The sequence below is a fragment of the Gobio gobio genome (assembly GCF_949357685.1).
Source record: "Gobio gobio genome assembly, chromosome: 4".
Taxonomy (NCBI): Eukaryota; Metazoa; Chordata; class Actinopteri; order Cypriniformes; family Gobionidae; genus Gobio; species Gobio gobio.
Window position 1 is genome coordinate 63,866,769 of NC_137100.1, and position 19,735 is coordinate 63,886,503.

The 19,735-nt window shown below is 38.7% G+C and overlaps 1 protein-coding gene across 2 annotated transcripts; it reads left to right on the forward strand.

The window, feature by feature from the left end:
* The first annotated feature begins 231 nt into the window (after positions 1–231).
* Positions 232–17,986, forward strand: mthfd2 (methylenetetrahydrofolate dehydrogenase (NADP+ dependent) 2, methenyltetrahydrofolate cyclohydrolase). Of its 2 annotated transcripts, XR_013816413.1 has the most exons (9): positions 241–504; positions 4,474–4,658; positions 10,635–10,757; positions 11,430–11,582; positions 13,495–13,602; positions 13,671–13,763; positions 13,860–13,926; positions 15,831–15,956; positions 17,073–17,089. XR_013816413.1 is itself a non-coding variant. In XM_079815794.1 (8 exons), the coding sequence occupies exons 1-8, from the start codon at positions 425–427 to the stop codon at positions 17,219–17,221; spliced, it is 1,017 nt and encodes a 338-aa protein (XP_079671920.1). In that variant the 5' UTR covers positions 232–424; the 3' UTR covers positions 17,222–17,986. The 2 variants fall into 2 exon arrangements, 1 of the variants encoding a protein (XP_079671920.1); XM_079815794.1 differs by lacking the exon at positions 13,860–13,926 and having other exon boundaries at positions 232–504; positions 17,073–17,986.
* The last annotated feature ends 1,749 nt before the right edge of the window (positions 17,987–19,735 follow it).

Consider the following 19,735-nt stretch of genomic DNA (forward strand, 5'->3'; position numbering starts at 1 on the left):
CAATGGTTCCGACGCCCATGATTTTAATACAGATACGGTAAACATAGTCTAAAAATAAAAAAATTCACAAAATATAAATGAATAAAAATAAATATCTGCTGAAGTCTATGCAGTCAACTTGCTCTCGAATGTTCACGGACCTGTTTTGACCGTTCCAATATGGCGGATGAGGCATCTATGTATATATATCTATGTCTAAAACCTTATAGTTAAACTGAGCATGCGCGTTTCGGATCATGGGGCGGTAGTTTCTCATCTGGGATCATGTAGTGACGCTATAGCCACGCATAGGGGGATCAGGGTTAAAAACGGACACTAAAATTTAGTGTGTACACTTCTGCCTTATTTCCACCTGGTCTGTTTTGGGTAACGTACGTACGTTTTAGCTGTTCTCAGAATTGAACTCTTATTTATATTACGCACCATGGCTACACTCCGGGCATTGCGGAAACTATACCGGCATTCTCATCATCAGGCATGTAGTTTTCATTTGTCATCTTCAAGGTAAGTGTCTCCTCTAATTCGTTTATAGAATAAGCTCGAGTTATTAATGTCGCTGCGTTGATCCGCTCTCGATAAACTGCTTGTCATATAACTGTAACTCTTTATTAGTAATGGGCTTCCTCTGTTGTAATTCTTTCACTGTTTCACGTGGCTTCTTTATAAAGCATGTCATCTGCGACTTTCTCTCGATGGTTTCGTTATGTAACAAACGCCGGTTTAATTGTTCACTTCTTGTGCGCGCCCCCGAGCGCGGCTCGCCGGCTCCCGGTGCTCGCGCACGCGGCTGATGTAATGTCACTAACTGCTTGCAAGCAGCCGGCATCAAGTTTCGACTGAGGGACTAATTTCTCTCTGCTTCTAATTTCAGTGCCCATGTGCTGATGATTTACTGCTCAAATTGAGCACATAACGTTACCCGTATTCATTTATGCTCCGCGTCGTCGGTGATTTAGTGGAATTAATTTAGCGACGCTAACAGAATATGCGTGACTGAGCCTGAGGCGTAAATTTAAGTCACCGTGAAATAAAAATCGGCAAATCTTATTTTTATGGAATATTATTATTTTTTTATTTATCCTTGCATTTTTCCTTATCTTAAAAAATAATAATAATAATAAATAAATAAAAAAAGTACTAGATCCACCAATAGAAACAGAGCGACACGCGTCATAATCAGAAGACCACGCCCACCGAGACAATCTAACCGTCTCCATTGACTTTGAGGCGGCCTCCTTGTCATTTTTAAAGCTACACTGTGTAACTTTTTTTGTTTATTCTTAGTTAAAAACACTTAGTTCTTTCAAAAATATGTGCTATAATGTATATTTACTTATTTCAAGTAATAAAGTATTCTCGTAAGTTTATAATATGCCATTGAAAATACATACGGGTGAGGGTTCGAATGCTGGTCGCCATGTTGCCCCTCCATCTTGAAAGTACATTAGCCAAAGAGGGACATATCCGTAAATTCAAGCTTCACCTTTCGCGTTTTAACATTCGATGGCACAGAGTCGAATGTGGACGAGGTTGAACTGGAAGCCATATTAATCTTGGACTAAATCGGCCACCGTAGGAGTTAAAACGAAATCGGAATTGAGAGGAACAGAAACTAATATTCACTGGATGGTCATATACCTTTTAACCGCTAAATGGGGGAAAATATCACACAGTGTAGCTTTAACAAAAAAACAGAACAATGTATAAAAGCTGATATGTGACAAAGTGTACAGCAAACAAGCTAAATAAAACCCACAACCAAAAACCCAGAAGTTTTTATAAGCTATTGACCCAAAAAAACGAGCGTTTAAGGACACAAAAGTGGATACAGGCCTTTGAGACAGAGCGCGACACGTTATATTACACTGAGAACTACACACACTGCAGGGGAACATAATCAGGAAATATAATATATAAACCTGACATTTGGATATTTGACTTAACAGTGACAAAATATTTACTGCACACATAGACATATTGAGGCATACTGAGTATCAGGATCCCAAAATGTACTCATTTTTCCTGCTGAAGCTTCACGTCTTTTTCCCTGTATCCACTTTTGTCTCCTTAAACGCTCGTTTTTTGGGGTCGACAGCTTATAAAAATGTATTTCTGTGTTTTTAAGCTTGTTTGCTGTACACCTTGTCACATAGCAGCTTTTATACATTGTTCTGTTTTTTGTTATAAGTCAGAAATGACAAGGAGGCGCTTCACGCAATGCAAAGTCAATGGAGAGCGTTGGATTGTCCCTTGAAAATGAGTTGGTAACAGTAGTACTTTATAATAGGGGGAAAAGACTATCACTACTTCGGTTTCGTGCTTTCAAAGTGTTTTCTGTGTAAAATAAAACCGTATTTATTTACGTAGCGCTTAGTGATGTCTTACCATCAGAACAGCATTGGATGTAATTACTAATTTATTACTTTTCCCTTGAAAAAGTAAAGTAAGGGATTGCGCTTAATTTTTCTGTAATTTAATTAGTTAATTCTGATTTAATTGTATTAAATACGGTATAGACTAGAAGCATTTTATATACAAACAACAGTGGGATTAAAATGTACCGTCTCCCCTTAAATACTCAGTTTAAGAATAATTTATGCAATTGTGTATTGTTTATTTAAACGAATTAAAAGTGCAGTTTTGCGTCTTTCCTTGTACACTGTAAAAAGAATATTAAAAAAATAACCTGGTTGCCTTGAGTTAATTGAAATTAAAAATTTGAGTTAAAACAATGAAGAGAATTTGAGAATCGACATCACCCTTTATTCAAATGTTATTAAAAGATTTTGTAAGCATATTGCGTAATTATGTGTTTTATTTGTAATGCAGTAAAACATGCCAAATTGTCTTGATTTTTTTCATGATTAATCACATAATTTTTTTATTTATGTGGTTCAGATACAAGAATATTTCGTTTCTATTTATTAAACCAATTTCCTTCATTGTATTAACTCAAATTTTTAATTTCAATGTACTCAAAATTTCAAGGTAACAAGGTTACTTTTTTAAGTTAAACCAACAATACTTTTTTTACAGTGTATTGTTCAACTAGTCGTGTTGATCTGGGATTTAGAAAGTAATAAGTAACACAATGCGTTTTAGAGAGAGTAATTGTAAAAATGTAACTAGTAATGAATTACTTTTTTTTAAAAGAGTCAATTACCCAACACTGCTCCAGGCTAAGAAAAAGCTAGTGAAAAACAACGCAAATCTTGAGAAATCAACTTTTATGTAAATAAATTAGTGATCACAGGAAATGCAAAATTTGTTGTCAAAATCATGAGATAATTAAGTCGAGAAAACATGTTGTGGATTCTTAAATCTTCCATAGTTAATGGTTGTCGTTCGGGTTAAAGATAAGCCATTTAATTTTTGCATTTGCGCTTTTATCAAAATCGACATATATTTCAATTAAAGTATGCATTTTATCAGATCACGTTTTTTAATAACCTTCTCCCTTTAAATACTCAGTTCAAGAATAATTTCTACAATTGTATATTGTTTATTTGAAAGAATTAAAAGTGCAGTTTTGCGTCTTTCCTTGTATTGTTCAACTGGTCGTGTTGATCTGGGGTTTAAAAAATAATGCGTTTTAGAGAGAGTAATTAGTACAGTAATGTAATTACTCTGTTGAAGATGTAATTCATTACTTTACCCAACGCTGCTCCAGTCCTGACTAAGAAAAAACGAGTAAAAACGACTCGAAATCCAGAGAAATCAACTTTTATGTTGTGGTGTGATCACGGGAAAAGCAAATTTGTGTGAAATAATGAGAAGGCAAGCTGTGGATTCTTAACTCTTCCATAGTTAATGGTTGTCGTTCGGGTTAAAGATTAATGTTTACATTTGGCAGACGCTTTTATCAAAATCGACGTAGATTTCAATCAATCAAAGTGTGCATTTTCTCATTTGACGCATTCTCTGGACCGGGACTAGAACCCATGACTTTTTCTATCTACCGCTCTTCATACAGTTTGTAATGTATGGTATAGAGCTTATGCAGAGCAATTTTACAGCCTTTCGTTTGAGAACTAACACAAATGCCATCATGTGCTACTAACTGATCAATCGAAATGTTAGTATTGAATAGTTAATGGTTGTCGTTCGGGTTAAAGATTAATGTTTACATTTGGCAGACGCTTTTATCAAAATCGACATAGATTTCAATCAATCAAAGTATGCATTTTCTCAGTTCTACTAACTGATCAATCGAAATGTTCATCGATAAAGGTTTTTACAGGTAGGGACATAATAATTTAGAAGTCTTTCCTTACAAAATGAGGGGGGGGGGGGGGGGGGGCAAGAATGCTCTGTTATCCTGTTTATCTTTAGACCACAGCTTTGGCTCCCAGCGTCAATCGCTGGTATCTGGATTGTTGGAGGACATTGTATGAACAGATAATTTAACTGCAAAGAACGTCTTTTTTTCTGGTAGAATTTTTGCCCTCTAATCCTTGACCTTTTGTTTTCCAGACAAGAGGCTGTGATCATCTCCGGCAGGAAACTGGCGCGGCAGATCCGCAACGAGGCGCGCGATGACTTGGAGGAGTGGGTTTCCGCTGGGAATCGACGGCCTCACCTGAGCGTAGTGTTAGTGGGGGACAATCCAGCCAGTCACTCTTACGTTCTCAATAAGACCCGTGCCGCAGCAGAAGTGGGTAAGATACGATCTCTGAGTAATGACAACCTCCACACTCATTTATCTGCCAATAACCAAACAAGCTTGTTGTCAGGCAGCCAACAAAGGGATTTTTTTTTCAACTAAAAACGGAAATACTTATTGTGATTTGACCGTTCATTTACATGACAATGGTATTTTGGGGGTAACCCCCCCCCCACCCCAAACTTTTGAAAACTTGTTTCAAAGTGCAAGTTTTGGAATCTGATACCATTATCATCCCTGTGTAAACTACAAAAAACATGTTCAGTCTATGGCATAGCTGTCAACATTGAACATTGAAAATAAGGGAGATTTCCCGGAATCCATCCACAAAATAAGGGATTTTTTTACACGATTCTTACCTACAAACTTAAAAAAAAGAGTCTAAAGAGTTTATAACTACACAAAATATTTTGATTTTGGCCGTCAGCGTCCTGATCCATCATTGCACATCACACTCATCTACCTACTCTCCTTGAAGTTTACTTCCCGCTACTTTTTCCCTCTTCCTCCCGCCCGCGGCTGCAACTGTCTTCTTCTTCGATAGTAGCCTAAGCCAGTGTTTCCCAACCTTTTTTCAGTCATTTTATCATACGTTACGCTAGGGGTATAACGGTACAGATTGCTCACGGTTCGGTTTGTATCACGGTTTAAGGTTCACCGTTTCGGTACAGTTCAGTATGTGCTATGTTCAGGGAAAAAAGGACTACTGTCAAATAAAAAAAAAGAAAATAATAAGAACAAATCATTTAAATACAAGCAGCAGCACAAATAAATACTATTGAGCAAAGATACTAATAAAATAAACTATGCTTTTCAGGTTTTTCAGGTACGTCTAACATTAGTTTTCAGGTACAGAAATTGATCAAATGTAAAATAACATTGCATATATGACTGTATAAATTAAAGATTAATCCTATTAAACTTACAAAAGTTATTCAATCAAGAGCAGTGAGTGATGAACAGACAGCAGTAAAGGCTACTGCCCCTTTAAGACCTCGGATATGCGTAGTCTTTTCTGGACTGTATAAAGCTTAATTAAGCCATATACAGACTATGTCTGCTAGAATACTCATCAATATGTTGACATACTTTTTGTGTGAGTTTGTCCGTTCAAGAGCAAGACTTGAAAGAGAACTCAATATTTGCGCGCTGAGAGACGTGTGCGCGCTCTCGGATGAGTGCACGGAAAATGTTCTCACAGTGCGCGCGACTTCTCATTCGCGTCTTCTGGCACTAAACCAGATAGTTGCGTGTTCTGAGTTAACACAATCAGAACGTAAAAATACGGGATATTTTACGGGAAAATACTAAAACGGGAAGACAGCGGGAAAAGAGCTAAAATACGTGAGAAACCCGGAAAAAACGGGAGGGTTGACAGCTATGGTCTATGGGCCATATCGTACACCCGGCGCAATGTGACGTAGGGCCCTATGAAATACGTTTTATTTTTTCCCAAATTCCGTTTTATTTTTTCCCAAATTTCGTTTTTTTTTTCGTTTTAATTTTTGGGAATTCAGTTTTTTTTACCCTTAACTGTTATTTAAGTCGTAAAAAGAGTGTTTTTAATGTTAATATAATAGAACATAAAACATAAAATAGGAATGACCTTAAATTTATTGAGGTAACAAACATCACATTTACTTTTCAGGACAAATACTGCAACATAACACTGCACTCGAAGCACTTCAAGTCACAACTAAATATTAGTGCTGTGAATTGATAATAATAAAAAAAAACTAATTAATCGCATTTGTAATTAATCATGATTAATTGCAATTAAAAACTTTTAATATTTTGATTTTGTAATATTTTCAGTTACTCTCCAAATTAATTTAGAAACAATTTAAAGACAGCATATTTTAAATGTGTGTGTTGTAATGGCATCTTTTTATGGCCAGTATCACTGATATTAATGTCTATATGAAACATTGATGACGTTACATTACAGTATAACTGAAAGCCCCCAATTTCAACATTTATTTGGCTTTAAAAAATAACTTTTAATTTAACTGAACTTAGAACAATCTTTACATAAACCCATTATAATAAATGTTATATTTACCTGTGGCCTTCCCTGTCAGACATAGTCTACACAGAAATTGAATAAAGTTATCAACACCTTTCTTAACTGCATAAATAATAAGTGAAATCTAGATGAATCATCATTAAAGCTACAATCTTCTGTTCCCGTTGTTGTTTGAACATTAATGACAGACATTATTAGTGCTACTGTCACTTTAAGATCTACCTCAGCCAAACATGATGTGGATAAGACGTGCTGACCCGCGCATCTCATTCATTTTTTGGGTAACTATCCCTTTAATGCTTGAAGAGGATTAATTAGAGCGGAAAGCAGCCGTGAGTCTTGCTGAGCTCAGTATTGCTGTAGCATGTAAGCGATAAGTGTCACTTTCAGCTGTTGGCTGTATACAGTATGCACATCTATTTTGAGTGTACATGTGACTTTACAGGTTGTCACACTTGTGAGGGGCCTTTTTTGGAGCCCTGTTGGCATTAATACGTTCTCATTTTCTCATCAATGCTTGTTTTTAGTATTAAGGCTGGAATACATCACACAGCTTTTCAACTCTGAACAGATTTTAGATTTTAAAACACTATCCAGCTTTGTAAGTGGTTACAGAGGAAAAACTGGGTGGGCGTCATGCACTAAAGACACTAGAGCTGGGCGATAAAACGATAACGATATGTATCGCGATAGACACGTAATCAATATCAATAAAAAATGCGTTCGATAATTTTTTTTTCTTCGTCGGAAGAAACCAGAGGTTGCGAAGCAAGTTTGGTTGCATGAACAAAGGCACTCGCTCTCTGGTAACCTAGCAACGTAGGGAGTGACAGGCTGACAGCCAATCAGGTAACTGTATCAGTATCAGTATCACGTTGTCTCGTGTTAGATTCATTCTTCAGTAAACAGAACCGGCGTGGAGTGAAAACAAGTCAGCTCAGCTCGCCAGTATGGCAGTTTTTTTGGATTGTATAAGTCTGACTGTAGTCAGACCAACGTCGTCCCTACCAAGACTGATAATACCACAAACTTGTTTTACCAGCCTCGTTATACTTTCGTCTGACTCGTTTGTTTGGGGACGTGTTTATACTCGACGCGCTCGCCGTTGTGCTATTCTTGACTTTGGTTGAATCCGAAATCGCCCCCTAAACCCTCAATCACTATTCCCTACTTTAGTCCACTAATACAGTTCACTTGAAGGAGTGAATGAAAACGAGTGAGTGAAGTCGGACAGCCTTTGTGTGTACATCGGCTCTACACTCATTATTGCTGTGCGTTGTGGGATAGAATGAGTGCACTCAATAACGTCCACTATGGTTTCGGATCCCACAAATAACATGCGCTATATTGCATATTAAGCATTTTATAATGGTTTTCTATGGGAGAAAAATGTTTTGATGAACAATGTTGTGTTCATAACCTGATTTAATCTGCTTGCCTATGCGTTATTAATATTTTTTTTAACGTTAGCCTACTGTTAAAGGGTTAGTTCACTCAAAAATGAAAATTCTGTCATTAATTACTTACCCTCATGTCGTTCGACACCCGTCAGACCTCCGTTCATCTTCAGACACAAATGAAGATATTTTAGTTGAAATCTGATGGCTCTGAAAGGCCTCCATTGGCACAATGTTCTTTACACTCTCAAGACCCTTAAAAGGTACTAAAGACGTCGTTACAAAGTCCATCTCACTACAGTGGTTCTACAATAACTTTATAAAGCGACGAGAATAGTTTTTGTGCGCAAAAAAACCCCCCCAAATAACGACTTCTATAGTGATGACGATTTCAAAACACGGCATCATGAAGCTTCGAAGCGTTATGAATCAGCGAGAGAAATCGCCCCCTAAACCCTCAATCACTATCTACTTTAGTCCACTGATCCAGTTCACTTGAAGAAGTGAATGAAAACGAGTGAGCGAATTCGGACTGTGTGTACATCAGCTGTACACTCGTTATTGCGGTGCAAAGTGGGATAGAATGAGTGCACTCAATAACGTCCACTATGGTTTCGGACACCACTACAAATGGCTGTCCCCTCAAATAGTGCCCTATGTAGGGTATAAGGGGCGATCTCGAATTCAGCCTTTGAAACTACATGGAGAGGTAATGTTACTCTGCATCAGTGCCTTATGACAAAGCATCTAAACGGTCACCGTTTCAAATAAATAATGGACGCACTGGGCCTTAATGTTAAGAGATAATTGAAATTTGAAATTTTAGACTTGTTTATATTTTAATTATTTGAGTGTTTTCCATGGTTGTGTTGCCATTTCTGCCGTTATAACTAAGGGGATTATAATCAGAGGAAGGTGAAGTTTAAAATAAAAATGTTTAAATGTAAAATATTTTTCTCCTGGTCCTTATTTTAAATAGGTCATAAAACGTATCAATAATTATCAATATTGACCGATATGAAACACTTATATCGTGATACAGTTTTCAGCCATATCGCCCAGCCCTAAAAGACGCTACCAGACTTTCAATGAGACGTTCCAAACACAACAGATAACAATTTTTGGTTCCCAGAACAGGCATCCTAACGTTCTCTATTGGTTAGCCAGGAAAGTTTTCTTTACGTAAATAGAATGTTCCCTGTTGGTTTGGAGAACGTTCCCCTAACCTTCCCAGAACGTTCCTGGAACGTTCCCCTAACCTCTTTACTCCGATATCATTTACCCTGCTGTAGGTCAGTAATCGTCCAGCAATGCCCCGCGTCCCATATGGTATAAGCGGCATGGAAAACGGATGAATGGACGTCAATAATCAGTAGCCTACTACAAACCATGTCTTGTTTTGAACTTATTTAATCAATAGAAATAATTCAAGCACATAAACCTTCATATGGAGGATTAAATAAGATTGAATTATGCATTAATATGTACATTTCGTAACCTGTATCACTGACACCTACTACCACAACCAGGTTTTACGTTTAAGTGCCAAATAACAATGACTTCAACACAATATGTGGTTTTAAAATATGAATTTTATTCACAGACATTAATAATGAATAAAGATTACTTTAACGAGGATAACCGCATTATTTTCTTACCACTGAATTAGATCTCTTTTGGTCAGTAAACCAAAACTCCTCGGTTAACGTCATGTTGTCTTCAATTACGTGTAAAATCTCTGTGAAATCACACTATTTACACTGGTATATTTATTAATTATAACCCATAATTCAATAAAGATCGATAAACTAATGTTAGTCAGTTGGTAAAAACAAAATTACCGTTAATTTTTAAATTACGCGAGTGCGCGTCTTTCTGTGGATGACGAAAGAAAGCGCGTGCTGGAGAAGCGCGCGCAGATCAGAGGCGCGCAGTAACGAAATATACAAATAAACCTGCGTATATATTATAAAAAAATTAAATCTAAATATAACCTGCTGGGAACGTTCTGGGAAGGTTCTCTTTAGGTTATAAAATAAACCCCATAAATAACCTGCAGGGAATGTTCTGGGAAGGTTCTCTTTTGGTTACAAAAACACAACCAATAGAGAACGTTCCCAGAACGTTCTTATTTGGTTCCCTACAAAAATAACCAAACGGGAACCATATGGGAACGTTAGGGGAACGTTCTGTGTTTACTGGGTGGTTGCTAGGAGAAGTTCAACAAATGAAAACAAAATCACTGCGTCTGAAATCAAATCCTTCCCTTTACATAATGCGTGACCGCAACAGAGTAGCCTGTGTGTTCTATCAGAGAAATTTGATTTCCTCCAACTGGACGCAATCATAGTCTAAATCAAAGTCTGTGCCCGTCATACACTACGCGATTTTATGTGAAATGTGCCAACTGGGACGGTCCAAAATCGGCAGGCTTTGTCTGAGTTTTGGCAACTAGCATCAACGCAAGGCAAAAATCGTGTAATGCAGCATTTTGCCCTTATTGATCAGTTCGTTGTATTGAATCTCTGTCCTCTTGTGTTCTCCGTAGGCATTAGTAGCGAGACCATCCTGAAGCCTTCTAATATCTGTGAGGAGGAGCTACTGGACCTCATCACGAAACTCAACTCTGACCACAGAGTCGATGGTCTGCTGGTACAACTACCACTTCCTGGTAGGTTAACAGAAGATTACGGCCCAGAACCAGTGTTTATTTTAGTTTTATTATAGATTTATTGATATTTTGAACAAGCTTTTATTGCTTTTTAATGTTAATTTTAGTTTTAATTTTTTAGTAATTATGTTATGTGCTTTTGTAATGTTGTTCTTTATTTATATATTATTATATTATTATATTATTAGGGCTGTCAAAAGATTAATCGCGATTAATCTCATCCAAAATAAAAGTTTGTGTTTACATAATATATGTGTGTGTACGGTGTATAATTATTATTTATTTATAAAAACACACACAATCATGTATATATTTAAGAAAAATGTATTATATTTATATATAATATAAATGTATATACATGCAAATATTTCTAAAAAACGTCCATGCCAACGACATGTTTCGGCTCAAAAGATCGGAGACACGTGAGACTGATCGGCTGATCATGCAGAAAATCGGCCAATTCCGATCCCTGGCCGATCATTCGGTGCATCGCTGTGAACTGGGTTTTTAGAAATGATTGCATTAGGCTTAAAGCTGAATGGTGACTTGATGGTAATTTCAAACCTGTTTGTTTGTTGTTGTTTTTTTAGTACATACAAGCTTTATCCGGACTTTATTTCTAGTTATACTGTGAAATTGACATTCTTTTAAATCGTTCCCTCTCATACACAGATCACATCGATGAGCGACGGGTATGTAATGCCGTCTGCCCAGGAAAAGATGTCGATGGTTTCCATGTGGTCAATGTCGGTCGCATGTGCCTGGATCAGTCCACTATGTTGCCTGCCACTCCCTGGGGGGTTTGGGAGATTATAAAACGCACAGGTGAGAAACACAGTATGGATCGCACGTCATAATTTGAACCCCAGGACGCAACTTTTGTGAGCGAATGCAAAAACATTTAAATGTATTTCACCATGTCCCTTTAGTACTCTGTGTTATTTTCAGCTGGCCGATACTAAAATGAGTGAACAAATCCAATAAACATGCATTGAAGGAAAGACCCAAATAATCCTAGACTTGAGCCAGTATCTATTAAGAGCACCCTAACAACCACTCCGATCTAGTTTAATAATCATAGTTATGGCGATATGGCAAACTTACCAAATCAAGATTCATTTTCATGTTGGTTTTATTTGGTACAAGTGACCAAAGATACACATTACATATACACAACATAATATACAGATTAAATAAACAGTGCTTTATTATTTCTGCTACAGTAGATGTATATAACAGCAAGTAAGAAATGAATGAACAAATATAAAAATAAAACACTACATAGACGTGATTGTGTGCGCGCGCGCGAGAGAGTGTGTGTGTGTGTGACTGTGTGTGTGACTGTGTGTGCGTTAGTGTGTGAGAGATAGGGCGTGTGTGCGAGAGAGAGGGTGTGTGTGTGCGCGAGAGAGAGAGAGGGTGTGTGTGTGTGTGTGTGCGCGAGAGAGAGAAGGTGTGTGTGTTTGCAAGAGAGAGGGTGTGTGTGTGCGCGTTAGAGTGTGTGTGAGAGAGTGACTGAGTGTGAGAGGGTGAGAGTGTATGTGTGCACGTAGAGAGTGTTTGTGCGCGAGAGAGAGTGTGTGTGTGTGTGTGTGCGCGCGAGAGAGAGGGTGTGTGCGTGTGACTGAGTGTGTATGTGTGTGCGTTAGAGTGTGTGAGAGAGAGGGCGTGTGTGCGTGTTTGTGCGAGAGAGAGAGAGAAAGGGTGTGTGAGAGAGTGTGTGTGCATGAGAGAGGGTGCGTGTGTGCGCGAGAGGGAGAGAGTGTGTGTGTGTGTGTATGTGTGCACGTTAGAGAGTGTGTGTGTGTGCGCGAGAGAGGGTGTGTGTGTGCGCGAGAGGGAGAGAGTGTGTGTGTGTGTGTATGTGTGCACGTTAGAGAGTGTGTGTGTGTGCGCGAGAGAGGGTGTGTGTGTGCGCGAGAGGGAGAGAGTGTGTGTGTGTGTGTATGTGTGCACGTTAGAGAGTGTGTGTGTGTGCGCGAGAGAGGGTGTGTGTGTGCGCGAGAGGGAGAGAGTGTGTGTGTGTGTGTGTATGTGTGCACGTTAGAGAGTGTGTGTGTGTGCATGAGAGAGGGTGCGTGTGTGCGCGAGAGGGAGAGTGTGTGTGTGTGTGTGTGTATGTGTGCACGTTAGAGAGTGTGTGTGTGTGCGCGAGAGAGGGTGTGTGTGTGCGCGAGAGGGAGAGAGTGTGTGTGTGTGTGTGTATGTGTGCACGTTAGAGAGTGTGTGTGTGTGTGTGTGTGTGTGTGCGCGAGAGAGGGTGTGTGTGTGCGCGAGAGGGAGAGAGTGTGTGTGTGTGTGTATGTGTGCACGTTAGAGAGTGTGTGTGGGCGCGCGCGCGAGCGCACGAGAGAGGGGGTGTGTGTGTGTGTAAGAGAGAGAGTGGGTGAGAGTGTATGTGTGCACGTAGAGAGAGTGTGTGCGCGTGTGACTGAGTGTTTGTATGTGTGCGCGTTAGAGTGTGAGAGAGAGAGGGTGTGTGTGTGTGTGTGTGTGTGTGAGTGTGTGTGTGTGTGCAAGAGAGAGAGTGAGAGAGAGTGTGTGTGTGAGTGTGTGTGTGAGTGTGTGTGTGTGTGTGTGTGAGAGAGAGAGTGTGCATTAATATAGAATGGTGCTTAAACTGACACACTCTAACTAGCTGTGCATGAAGTTGTTTGAATGCCAATCAGAATCAAGTATTCAGACATTATTGATCCTGGCTGTGAATTCTCATGCTCTCTGAATCTCCTTCTCGTAGGCATACAGACGCTGGGCAAGAATGTGCTGGTGGCCGGCCGCTCCAAGAACGTGGGAATGCCCATAGCAATGCTGTTACACACAGACGGAAGACACGAGCGGCCAGGAGGTGCGTTTCTTCTGCTCTTCTGATGACGTTTGCTTGGGCAATTGGTATAAATGGCTCTTGTGTTTCAGGGGATGCCACAGTCACCATCTCCCACCGCTACACTCCCAAAGAGCAGCTCCGTCAGCACACTAAAATCGCAGACATCATCGTTGCTGCTGCAGGTTCGCAAATTACGTTTACATTCTTGCATGTTTACGGCCATGCATTCCTGGAGCCAGATTGACGAACACTATTAACTCGGCCCCACTTTATATTAGGTGGCCTTAAGTACAATGTACTTACTGTGTTCAAATTGTATTGCAAAACACCTTTGCTGATATTGAGGTGGGATATGGTTATGGACAGGTGTGGTTATATGGGTAAGTTTAAGAGTAGGGTTAGGGACAGGTGTGGTTATATGGGTAAGTTTAAGAGTAGGGTTAGGGACAGGTGTGGTTATATGGGTAAGTTTAAGAGTAGGGTTAGGGACAAGTGTGGTTATATGGGTAAGTTTAAGAGTAGGGTTAGGGACAGGTGTGGTGGTATGGGTAAGTTTAAGGGTAGGGTTATGGACAGGTGTGGTGGTATGGGTAAGTTTAAGGGTAGGGTTATGGACAGGTGTGGTGGTATGGGTAAGTTTAAGGGTAGGGTTATGGACAGGTGTGGTGGTATGGGTAAGTTTAAGAGTAGGGTTAGGGACAGGTGTGGTTATATGGGTAAGTTTAAGGGTAGGGTTATGGACAGGTGTGATGATATGGGTAAGTTTAAGAGTAGGGTTAGGGACAGGTGTGGTGGTATGGGTAAGTTTAAGAGTAGGGTTAGGGACAGGTGTGGTGGTATGGGTAAGTTTAAGGGTAGGGTTAGGGACAGGTGTGGTGGTATGGGTAAGTTTAAGAGTAGGGTTAGGGACAGGTGTGGTGGTATGGGTAAGTTTAAGAGTAGGGTTAGGGACAGGTGTGGTGGTATGGGTAAGTTTAAGAGTAGGGTTAGGGACAGGTGTGGTTATATGGGTAAGTTTAAGAGTAGGGTTAGGGACAGGTGTGGTGGTATGGGTAAGTTTAAGGGTAGGTTTAGGGACAGGTGTGGTTATATGGGTAAGTTTAAGAGTAGGGTTATGGACAGGTGTGGTGGTATGGGTAAGTTTAAGGGTAGGTTTAGGGACAGGTGTGGTTATATGGGTAAGTTTAAGAGTAGGGTTATGGACAGGTGTGGTGGTATGGGTAAGTTTAAGGGTAGGTTTAGGGACAGGTGTGGTTATATGGGTAAGTTTAAGGGTAGGGTTAGGGACAGGTGTGGTGGTATGGGTAAGTTTAAGGGTAGGTTTAGGGACAGGTGTGGTTATATGGGTAAGTTTAAGGGTAGGTTTAGGGACAGGTGTGGTGGTATGGGTAAGTTTAAGAGTAGGGTTAGGGACAGGTGTGGTTATATGGGTAAGTTTAAGAGTAGGGTTAGGGACAGGTGTGGTTATATGGGTAAGTTTAAGAGTAGGGTTAGGGACAGGTGTGGTTATATGGGTAAGTTTAAGAGTAGGGTTATGGACAGGTGTGGTTATATGGGTAAGTTTAAGAGTAGGGTTAGGGACAGGTGTGGTTATATGGGTAAGTTTAAGAGTAGGGTTATGGACAGGTGTGGTTATATGGGTAAGTTTAAGGGTAGGGTTAGGGACAGGTGTGGTTATATGGGTAAGTTTAAGGGTAGGGTTAGGGACAGGTGTGGTGGTATGGGTAAGTTTAAGGGTAGGTTTAGGGACAGGTGTGGTGGTATGGGTAAGTTTAAGGGTAGGGTTATGGACAGGTGTGGTTATATGGGTAAGTTTAAGGGTAGGTTTAGGGACAGGTGTGGTGGTATGGGTAAGTTTAAGAGTAGGGTTAGGGACAGGTGTGGTTATATGGGTAAGTTTAAGAGTAGGGTTATGGACAGGTGTGGTTATATGGGTAAGTTTAAGAGTAGGGTTATGGACAGGTGTGGTTATATGGGTAAGTTTAAGGGTAGGGTTAGGGACAGGTGTGGTTATATGGGTAAGTTTAAGGGTAGGGTTAGGTGTAAGGGAAGTGTCAACTGTGTAATTACAAATGTAACTACAGAAATTAATTACAGATGTAATTGCATGCAGGTATTTTTAAAAATGTAAGTACAATGTAAAAACATGTATGTACACAATAAGTGTATTTTATCAAATTATTCATTAAAATGTTAGTACATAGTAGTTAAGGCCACCTAATATAAAGTGGGTCCATTAACTCCTTCAGGTATTCCTAACCTCATCACTGCTGATATGATAAAGGAGGGCGCAGCTGTTATAGATGTTGGGATCAACAGAATATTGGACCCCTTGACTGGGAAAAACAGACTTGTTGGTGACGTGGACTTTGAAGGTAAGTAGGAAGAGCAACTAGTATTGGAATTTTTCTGTAGTCGGTTAATAATAGGCCAAATGCCTCGGTTAATTTAATCTGTGTGCTTGCTGTAAATGTGTTTATTTTTTTAATTAAAGAGGACCTGTTATGCTTTTTTTCCATGTTGCCTTACACAATGTTAAAGGGTTAGTTCACCCAAAAATGAAAATTCTGTCATTAATTCCTCACCCTCATGTCGTTCGACACCCGTCAGACCTCCGTTCATCTTCAGACACAAATGAAGATATTTTAGTTGTAAAGCTGATGCTGAGAAAGGCTTCAGATAGGCCTCCATTGGCATTCAGTACATTTACACTCACAAGATCCATAAAAGGCTCTAAAAACGTCGTTACAAAGTCCATCTCACCACAGTGGCTCTACAATAATTTACAAAGCGACGACAATAGTTTTTGTGCGCAAAAAAAAACAAAATAACACCTTTATCCAGCTTGTTCTTGTCTTCCGTGTGTGTCTCCACGACGCATGCGCGAGAATATGACGCAGATCCGGCGTTCGGACACATGACCCAGAAGCGATTTGTTTACAAGCAGAGGAAGACGCGCGTGTCTAAGCTGTTGAATTCTACATTGATCGTGCTTTAGGTCTCGGCGTAGTTCTCAAAATGGACTAAAGTGTGCATTTCATGGATTCCCGAACGCCGGATCTACGTCATATTCTCGCGCATGCGTCGTGGAGGCACACACGGAAGACAAGAAGAGGTTGAATAAAGTCGTTATTTAGATTTTTTTTGCGCACAAAAACTATTGTCATCGCTTCGTCAAATTACTGTAGAGCCACTGTGGTGAGATGGACTTTGTAACGACGTTTTTAGTGCCTTTTTATGGGTCTTGTGAGTGTAAATGTACTGAATGCCAATGGAGGCCTATCTGAAGCCTTTCTCAGCATCAGCTTTACACTAAAATATCTTCATTTGTGTCTGAAGATGAACGGAGGTCTGACGGGTGTCGAACGACATGAGGGTGAGGAATTAATGACATAATTTTCATTTTTGGGTGAACTAACCCTTTAAGACCGACTCCTATTTGTCCAACTGATCTGAAAATCTGGATTTTGACTTGTAATGTGTCTCCACAGGCGTTAGAAAGAAGGCCAGCTTCATCACTCCAGTTCCAGGCGGTGTTGGACCAATGACTGTAGCCATGCTGATGAAAAACACCATCAAGGCAGCAAAAAATGTCATTTTAACCCCCCCTCAGCGCGTGCGGATGGTAGCGTCCTCATAACGTCCGCAGTCTCCGCTCGCTTCACATTCCACACTCCCACTTTATTCTGAGGGTCTTCAAGTGGAAAGGCAATTTCTTTAAATGCTATTTTTGCTCCGATATACATTTATATATTCAAGGGTTTGAGAAAATGAATGTGCTTTTTCATTCAGATATTTTAAACAAAATATATATATTATTTAGTGTATATTTTTTTGTTACCTCGCCAAGCATTAGGCACGCTTTTGTTTATACACTGTTACAGTTTAGCTTTTTCAGCTTTTTGTATGTTTAAATACGAAAATAGGATCTTGCCAGATCTTTTAAAGCATATTTATTAATAAGAGAAACACATAAGAAACGTTCTAGTTCAACTGCAGTGAGTGTGAAGAACCAGATGTGAATGTGTGGAGTCACATGGCCAAAACTGGTCAATAATTGTGAGTCAGCATGAAAGATAACTGACCAAAGGACCTTTGCAATGACATTTATTCAACTAGGGAATATTTGTGACTGAATTGACCCATCACTTCTTTTATTTTATTTATCCCGGCCCTTATCAGGCATTTGGGGGTGCAAAGAGTGATGATGATAATGGGGAAATGCAGAACTTGTTTACACTCAGAATGAGAGAACATTCAACTGATGTTAGATGAAATATCTTGCCAAGATGGTGCTTTTTTTTTTAGCTGTATGAACGTTGTTTAGCCGAAATCATAATTGTTTTGCATACTAACATGTAACGCCATCCAGACATGAAATTAAAAGCATTGTATGTAAACTGTGTTCAAGTGTTTTATTTGAATCCCTAAAGTGTTAAAATGTAGGAATTAGTATGGTAGTATTTTTATTTATATTATGATTATGGCGTTTATTGATAATATTCATGTAGTTCATGGTGCTAGCAACACAAAGGTTGTAGGTTCATTACCTAGGGTGTTCATAAAAATGTAAAATGTACCTTGAATGCTATATTATATATATATAATGCAATAATAATAAGTCTCTTTGGATAAATGCGTCAACCAAATGCATTTACAGAAGTACATTTAAAGCATATTATATATATGTATTATATATATATATATATATATATATATATATATATATATATATATATATATATATATATATATAATGACAAATAAGAAAAATACACTGAAAAAAGTGTTTCATTGGATCAAAGTAAAAAATTTGACTAATTACTTTACTTTTCATCAACTTTAAATTTTTACTTTGAAATTAATTTACTATCCATTACTTAGCCAAACCAAAAAGTATCTTTGAATCAAATAAAGTTTTTAAGTTTAATGAAATCTTAAATTATACTTTGTCTTAATGCTTTCTCTTTGTATTAACTTAATTAATTTACTTTACATCTAACCAAATATCCAACCAAATACAATTTAAAATATTAATTTAATATAAAGAAATGTATTTACTTTCAGAATGTGTAATTGTATCATCTGTCTAAGATGAATGACTTCAAGCATCACACTTTTGACAATTTATTTAGTCATAATACAATTTTTTTACAATACGTACAGTACACAAATACACACTGTGTCTAACAATGTAAACATTATAAAAATGTATATTTGAGTCCTTCTGAATATTTTAAGTTCCGTGTATAAATGAGTCCAAACATCATGTCTCAGGCTCATGCAACAGAGGACAACTCATTTAGTACTTCCAAAACGTCGATGACAATGGAAATGTCAGAGCATCACTTTCACGAATCACAAAAAATGCATGGTGGTCTTTTCAAATTCTCTCTCCGCTTCCTCCCTCTGGTCAGCCTAAAAACAGACAAGCACAGAGAGTAATTGAGGGACTGTGGAAGAAAGAAAAACACCCCTTCATCTGAAAATGTATTACAAAAATGAGTTCGCTTTCCTACTATGGAGGTCAATGTAGAGCCCAAACGTCTGTTGCTAACTTTCATTAAAATATCTTCATTTGTGTTCAGCGTAAAAATAAAATTTGTACGGTTTATTACAAGAGTAAGTGATGACAAAATTGTCATTTTTGGGTGAAGACGTACTTTTACACTTTTTGGCTTTGAAAATGCTTTTAAACACTTAAATTTGATGTTTATCTGCTTACCCCCATGCAGGGCATCAGATGTAGGCGTGTTTGTTTCTTCAGTAAAACACAAATTAAGATTTTTAACTCCAACCGTTGCAGTGTGATAGTCGTATAATTGATGTCAATGGGGCCTGTTTATAGTATGAGAGCTATGAGAGTAAAAAAAACAGACATACGAATCCATATGAAACCCTTTATCGTGATGATACATTGATGGCTTAAGACACGAAACAATCAGTTTCTGCGAGAAACCCAACAGTATTTATGGTATTAATTTACCTCTTATCAGACGAATGTAATCACGTCTTCCCACCAGCATCACTTCCGGCGAGTAAGGTCAAAATACCGGCGCGATCATAGATATACATAGATTCCTCATTAGTGCCATCAATTCCTCATTAGTAAGACATCAATGTAGCGTCACGAGTCGCAGGGTTTAATATGTGT